The sequence below is a fragment of the Mustela nigripes genome, chromosome X, assembly GCF_022355385.1.
Source record: "Mustela nigripes isolate SB6536 chromosome X, MUSNIG.SB6536, whole genome shotgun sequence".
NCBI classification, from domain to species: domain Eukaryota; kingdom Metazoa; phylum Chordata; class Mammalia; order Carnivora; family Mustelidae; genus Mustela; species Mustela nigripes.
The window spans coordinates 81,849,208-81,856,211 of NC_081575.1; the positions used below are offsets into that span (position 1 = coordinate 81,849,208).

The 7,004-nt window shown below is 54.5% G+C and overlaps 1 protein-coding gene across 2 annotated transcripts in view; it reads left to right on the forward strand.

Moving 5' to 3' along the window:
* Positions 1 to 7,004, forward strand: part of GRIPAP1 (GRIP1 associated protein 1) — a 23,530-nt gene extending 16,526 nt beyond the window's left edge. The window contains exons 18-26 of one of the 2 annotated variants that reach the window (XM_059384608.1): positions 622 to 699; positions 799 to 894; positions 1,028 to 1,084; positions 1,172 to 1,271; positions 2,987 to 3,117; positions 4,419 to 4,589; positions 4,709 to 4,802; positions 5,532 to 5,686; positions 6,603 to 7,004. In XM_059384608.1, coding sequence (XP_059240591.1) covers positions 622 to 699; positions 799 to 894; positions 1,028 to 1,084; positions 1,172 to 1,271; positions 2,987 to 3,117; positions 4,419 to 4,589; positions 4,709 to 4,802; positions 5,532 to 5,686; positions 6,603 to 6,695 — 975 coding nt within the window. In that variant the 3' untranslated portion in view covers positions 6,696 to 7,004. The remainder of the gene's footprint in view (positions 1 to 621; positions 700 to 798; positions 895 to 1,027; positions 1,085 to 1,171; positions 1,272 to 2,986; positions 3,118 to 4,418; positions 4,590 to 4,708; positions 4,803 to 5,531; positions 5,687 to 6,602) is intronic. The other variant, XM_059384609.1, reaches the window with a different exon arrangement.

Consider the following 7,004-nt stretch of genomic DNA (forward strand, 5'->3'; position numbering starts at 1 on the left):
CGGCTCAGGTCATGATCCCAGGGTCCTGGGATCGAGCCCCGCATCGGGCTCTCTGCTCAGCGGGAGCCTGCTTCCCCCTCTCTCTCTGCCTGCCTCTCTGCCTACTTGTGATTTCTGTCTGTCAAGAAAAAAAAAAAAAAACCCAAGGGGAAGTGGCGTGCAGTAGTGAGGAGCGCGGGGGCTGGAGACGGCCACTTGTGTGGGCTCAAGTCCTGGGTGGGCCACTTGCTCCTTGTGGGCAGCTCACCTGGCCTGGGGCCTTTGTGCTTCATCAGTAGTTTAAAAAAAAAAAAAAAAGGAATAATGATAGTACCGGCCACGTGGGTATTACGGGGAGATTATATAAACAGAGTCCATGGACGTGAAACCCCTACAACATTATTGGTGCACAGCAAGTGTCGTGTGTTTTGTGAAATCAAATCAAATGAGGCGCGCATGTTGGTCTGTGGCGCAGACAGCATAGCCCTAGACGTGCCCAGTGTGTGACCCGCCTGAGGGCGTGCGGTGTCCCCGCAGGAGTGGCTCCTGCCTGCCTGCAGACACCGGCCGTCACACCCCTCACGGGCCACAGCGTCCCGGAGACGTGGGGGGGCATGGCTGGACCCGATCCTTGTCTCATAGGAATCCCTGCAGCAGCAGCAGCAGGAGCAAGAGGAAACCCTCAAGCAGTGCCGGGAGCAGCATGCTGGAGAGCTGAAGGTGCCTGTGGCCCGCCGGCGTCCCTCTCTCCCGGGGCGGGCCCTGGAGGGAGGATGGAGGCTGCCCAGGCAGAGGCCTGAGCTGCCCCCTGGTTTGCAGAGCAAGGAGGAGGAGCTGCAGGGGGTGCGGGATCAGCTCCAGCAGGCCCAGGAGGAGAGGGACTGCCACCTGAAGACCATCAGCAACCTGAAACAGGTCCCTTGTCCCCCGCCCCCCCACACTGTCCCTGACACACCCTGGGCCTCAGCACAGAGACCTGGGGCAGGGAGGGAAGGCACCGCATCCAGCCTTTCTGGCTGTCACCAGCCGTGCTTTCTCCACCCCACAGGAGGTGAAGGACACGGTGGACGGGCAGCGGATCCTGGAGAAGAAGGGCAGTGCTGCGGTATGATGGGGAGATGGCCAGGCACAGGCCCCTGCTCATGGGACCACTGGGCCTCAGCCTGCCTCTTCCCTTCTCTCTTCCCCACAGCTCAAGGACCTCAAGCGGCAGCTGCACCTGGAGCGGAAAAGGGCTGATAAGCTGCAGGAGCGGCTGCAGGACATCCTTACCAACAGCAAGAGCCGCTCTGGTGTGGACCGGGAGGGCAGGGAGCGCCGGGCTGCTTGGGGGACAGGGTGCAGGGGAGGTCTCCAGGGCCAGGGCTACTTGCTGCACCTCGCTCCACCAGGCTCTTCCGTGCTTGCTGTCCACCTTGAACCTGGTCATTCGGTCTATCTGTCTCTCCTCTGTTTCTCTTGCTCTCTGCGTTACCTCTTTCTGTCTCTCCTCTTGGTCTTTCTGTACCACTTTGTGCCACTTCTCTCTGTCTCCGTCTTTCTCTCCCTGCTTTCTCTCCTTGTTCTCCTGCTGCTTTTTTTCTTCTCTGTCCCTTTAACTCTCTCTCTTTCTCTCTCCTCTGTCTCTGTCTGGATCCCCACAACCCTCTCACACACATCCCCACACCTCACTTGGTATCTCTAAATCTCCTGTATCCATTCTCTCATTCTGTAAATGTGGACTGAGCCCACATGCTCATGTCCAGGGTCCTCGATAGGAAACCCCCCAAAGCTCTGTCCTCCGGGAGCCCGGGGTTGAGTGAGGGAGACAGACTTGCATTCAGACAGCAACACTGCGGCTTTCTCACTATGTGGCTTAAATCCATGTTCTTTCTGCCACTTTGGGCAGAAGATGCAACTGGAAACCTTGAGTTGCTTTGGACTTTTTTTTTTTTTTAAGAAGGAGATGGCCTATAAATATGTTTAAATAAATAGATAGGATGCAGTGGTTAGGGCTCTGGTGCATCTCCCATATCACAGGCTCAGAGAAAACTTGCTCCCTTTCCCCCCTGCAGCCACTGGCTCTTGCTGGAGACCCTTGGGGGGAGGGATGTCAGCCCCCATCCCTGATATGTAGAAGCAGCTGCAGGAGCAGAGGCCCAAGCTCAGTGGGCCTGCTTTAAGTGACATGGCAAAAATGGATCTATCTCTCACCCAATCTCTCTCTCCCTGAGGCATTCTGTCTCCTGAAGTAACCTTTTTTTTTTTTTAAGATTTTATTTATTTATTTGAGAGAGAGAACATGAGCAGGGGGAGGGGTAGAGGAAGAAGCAGACTGTCAGCTTAGCAGGGAGGCCAGTGCAGGGCTCGATCCCAGGATTCTGGGATCACGACCTGACCCGAAGGCAGATGTGTAACCAACTAAGCCACCCAGGCACCCATGACCTCTCTTTGTAGAGGGGTTTAGTTTCTGTTTTGCTACAGATTAATATATGAATCAAGGAGCTTCCAATGGTGGTGCCATACATTGTCCTTGTCCATTAGATGAAATGAGGATTTAGGGTCGTGGTTACATGTCTGTCTCCATCTTTCCCCTGCCTTGTCTCTGCTGACTTGTATCCTTATGCCCCATCTCTGTTGGCCTCTCTGCTGTGGCTCACTGCCTGTTGGGTTTTCTCTCTGCGTGTGGGCGTTGCCCCATGCTCTCCCCAGCTGTGGGTCCCCTTTGTGCACACGCCAAGTCCAAGTGCGGATGTCCCTTTATGCCCAGACGTGTCCACACTGCCCACTTTCTCCTAGCCTCATCACTTTTTTTCTCTTCTGGCATGTGTGTTTGCCCAGAGAGTCAGCTCCTCTTTCCATTTCTGCCTCTCCCTGTTATACTCTCTGCCTCCACCTTTCCCGTGCCCGAGTGTTAACGTCGCCTCTTTTCCATCTCTGTCAAATCGATTTCTGCCTCTTCCTGCCAGTTGCTGCCCTGGGACCCTGGGGGATTGGAACTCAGGTTTCTCTTCCCTCTCTGCCCAAGGCCTCGAGGAGCTGGTTCTCTCAGAGATGAACTCGCCAAGCCGTACCCAGACTGGGGACAGCAGTAGCGTCTCCTCCTTTAGCTACCGGGAGATTTTGCGGGAGAAGGAAAGCTCAACTGTTCCAGCCAGGGTAAGAGGCAAAGAAGAGCCGACAACCCCACTTCTCCCACCCCAATTCTGGAGCCCTCTTTTTGCCCTCCCCTGCAGCCATCTACCTTTGTTGGCCCAGCACACACATTTTCTTACCAACTTTTCTCTAAGCTCGCCAACTCGAATTCAGATTGCCAAATGTGGGATGGGCTAATTATTCTCTTATTCTCTGTTCCCTCAACTGTGAGCTAATTCCACCTTTCCCAGTGTCATAAAATATGTCACTCCTAGCAAGTACCTCACCCAGGTAGGAGGTCCTTTTTCCCAACTCACGATCATCACTCGTTACTGTTGTCTGTTGTGTCAGCTTCCTGGCTGGCTGCTTCTATTTGGAAATCATCTGTTATTATTCCATAAGTAGTATGTGGGCTATGTAGAAAATTTTTAAAAACACACAGAAGCAAAGATTTTATTTTAAATCCAAAGCAACTACATCTTAACCATCCAGAGATCACCACTATAAACCCTCGGTTCACACCCTTCTAGATCTTGCTCTTTTTAAAAAATATATTTATTTTAGAGAGAAAGAGACCGAACAAATGGGGGTAGGAGCAGAGGGAGAGGGAGAGAGAGAGAATCTCAAGGAGACTCCATGCTGAGCTCTGAGCTCGATGCGGGGCTCGATCTCATGACCCTGAGATCATGTCCTGAGCTGAAACCAAGAATCAGATGCTTAACCGACTGAGCCACCCAGGCGTCCCTCTCTTTCTTAAACCTAAATGAGATTATAAAGAACCTGTTTTTGTCCAGATGCTTTTTATCCTCCTGATCTTGTAAATGTTCATCTAGTAGTTTGACCTTAATCAGATTTCCCTGGTTGGCCCCCAAATAGCGACTGCTGGTTTTATGAAAACCAGCGCTCAGTTTCAGATCACGTTGCATCTGGTTGCTTTCTGTCCTTTACATCTCTTGAGTCTCTTGAGTCTAGTGTGGTCCGTTGTTTTTTGGGTTCTTTTGTTTGTTTGTTTGTTTTCATGACACCAACCTTTAGAAGAAATCAGCCAGGTTACCCGCAGAAAGTGTCCCACCTTTGGGGTTCTCCTACTGGCTTCCTAGTGGTATCATTGAGCTTATTCCTCTGCCCTCTAGTTTTCCGGTCATCTGGAAATGAGCCCATGTTTGCTACGGACTCTCCCTTCATCCTCTCAATAAGGAGATGATGTGGTGGTTCCTGTATCCCCCCTTTGACCAAGGGAGATCCAGAGTCCCCGTGGGTGCTCCACTCCCACCGCCCCTCCCCCTGTCCGATTCCCCCATTGCCCATGATCCTCTCTGGGACAGGTGACAGTGCTGAACCTGGGCTGGCCTCTCCCCTCCTCTTCCCCGCAGTCCTTATCCAGCAGCCCTCAGGCCCAGCCTCCACGGCCAGCCGAGTTGTCCGATGAGGAAGTGGCTGAGCTCTTTCAGCGCCTGGCAGAGACGCAGCAGGAGAAATGGATGCTGGAGGAGAAGGTGCCTTCTGCCTCCTTGTCCTCACTTGGCACACCATTGGCTGGGAGGCTGGGGCGGGGGTGGGGTGGATGTGTGGCTGGGCCCCTTACAATGTGCGAACATTCTGGGCTGGCCCGCAGGTGAAGCACCTGGAGGTGAGCAGTGCCTCCATGGCGGAGGACCTTTGTCGGAAGAGCGCCATCATTGAGACCTATGTCATGGATAGCCGGATCGGTCAGTGCCTCCTCCCCGGCCTTACCCCCATCCAGTCTCTGACCTGCCGCCTCCTTCCCCACTGTCTCCTCTCCTCTCACGACTCAGCAAAGGTACTGACAAGATCACAGCTGCTGGAGGGGAAAGCAGGTCCCACTGCTCTTCCCTTCTGTCTGAGCCTTTGCCATCGCTTCACTCTCCTTTCTCCAGTGTGGTTCTCTGTCCCCTCTCTCTCCCTTCTCTCTCCCCATCTCTTCTGTCTGCTGTACCCTTCATCTCCTCTCACTGCTCCTACTGCCTGTCTGGACTGTGTCTGTTTTGGAAGTTTCTCATCTACATATGTACCCCTTCAGGGATTCTTAGCTCTTCCTCTCCCACTTTCTAGCCTCTTTCCCCCACCCCTCCCATCTTTGTTTCTTCTGCTTCTGTCACACCTTCTCCTAGCCCCATTTTTCCCTTTTTAGTCAGAACAACATGGACTGACGCAGGCCGAGCACTGTGTGTCTGTGCTACACATGCAGTCAGAGGCCTCTTGCCAGCTCCCCAAGGTGGTTATTATCCCCATTTCTCAGGGCTGCACAGCCAGGAAGTGATGGCCAGGTTTCACACGGCCGAGCCTCCTCCCCCTATCTCACTCAGCTTCTCCCGACTACTTTTTGCCCCCTTCTCTGTTTCCCGCTTCTCTGCCCTCTCTCTTTCATCTCTCCTCTGGCTCTGCCGAGGGGGGTTTCTCAGCCTGGGCCCTTGCAGATGTGTCTGTGGCGGCAGGCCACACGGACCGCAGTGGGCTGGGCAGCGTCCTGAGAGACCTCGTGAAGCCAGGTGATGAGAACCTTCGGGAAATGAACAAGAAGCTCCAGAACATGCTGGAGGAGCAGCTCACCAAGAACATGCACTTGCACAAGGCGAGTGTGGCCTCCCCATCTGTTTGCGTAGCTGCCTGCCTCCCATGCCACACAGCTGGCCCCCGTCCCATCCCCCTGTCCCCCCCCCCCCCCCCCCCGGTCATCTGCAGGTGCCCAGACCCCACCCCCCCCACCCCATTCACTGACCATCCTCACCTCCCCACCCTCTAGTCAGTCGGCTCACCTACTCTTCCTTGCGCCTTTTACTCTCCCCTCTGTCCTTGTACCCACCTGCTCATCTGTTCCTACACACTACATCCAGCTCGCCCCTCAACCCGCCCTACTTGCCCATCTACTCACCTGCCCCGTGTCTTTCCTCCCATTTCCTGACATACTTCCTCTCTCTCACATTTACTCATCAGTCACCCCTTGTCTTATCTTTTACCCACCTGCCTAGTGACCCGCCCGCCTACCTGTTGTCCTCCATCCATCCTCTGAACCGTCCCTTAGCCCACCCGTTTGCCTACCATGGATCACCCCATACATCTTCTTGCCCATCCTGCCCCCCCAAATATTTCCCCCATTTCTGAGGGAGTCAGAAAGGATGCAGACCCAGCCCCTGCTCTGAGAAGGGAGCTCACCGTTTAGTAGAAAAGCCAGTGGCAAGGGAAAGGTGGTTTCCTCCGGCTGTACCACACCAGTGGGCGATCTGTGATTTGCTCCCATATCCGTATCCCTGGGTCCCCCTCCCCGGGGAGGCTCCCTACCCCCGCCCCCGCCCACCACCACCCCTGACACACACATCTTTTCCAAGCCCGGCCCACTGCTGGGGCTCTGAGTCTCCAAATACCTTCCCGTGCCAGGCTAGACATAGAAGGGCTTTGATTAATGAGGTGGGAAGGAGGACATCCCAGGTTTGCTGAGGGAGCTTCCCCGGCTCTTTACCCTGGCCCCTGATGGCTCTTTTGTTTCTTAGGACATCGAAGTTCTCTCCCAGGAGATTGTGCGGCTCAGCAAGGAGTGCGTGGGGTCCCCTGACCCAGACCTAGAACCAGGAGAAGCCAGCTAAAGACCTGCAGGCTGCAGCTGCTCCCTCCCCTCCCCCCTCCCAGGACAACTTGCCCTTGGGCTCTGGTGGGAAAATGGGGCCAAAATCAAATAGGTTGGGAGACTGCACATTAAAGGGGCTGGAGGCCTGATGGTTGGTGTTAGTGACCCTGTTTTAGGGCAGAAGCCCTCGGGGAGTGGGGATCCTGAAGGGAGGGGCAGGGATTTCTCATCTTTCTTGGCCCTGGCTCCCAGAGGCCTTTGCCTTCACCTCTGCATGAGTTCTCCCTCCCCAGAGACCAACTCTTTTTTATTTTATTTTATTTTTTAA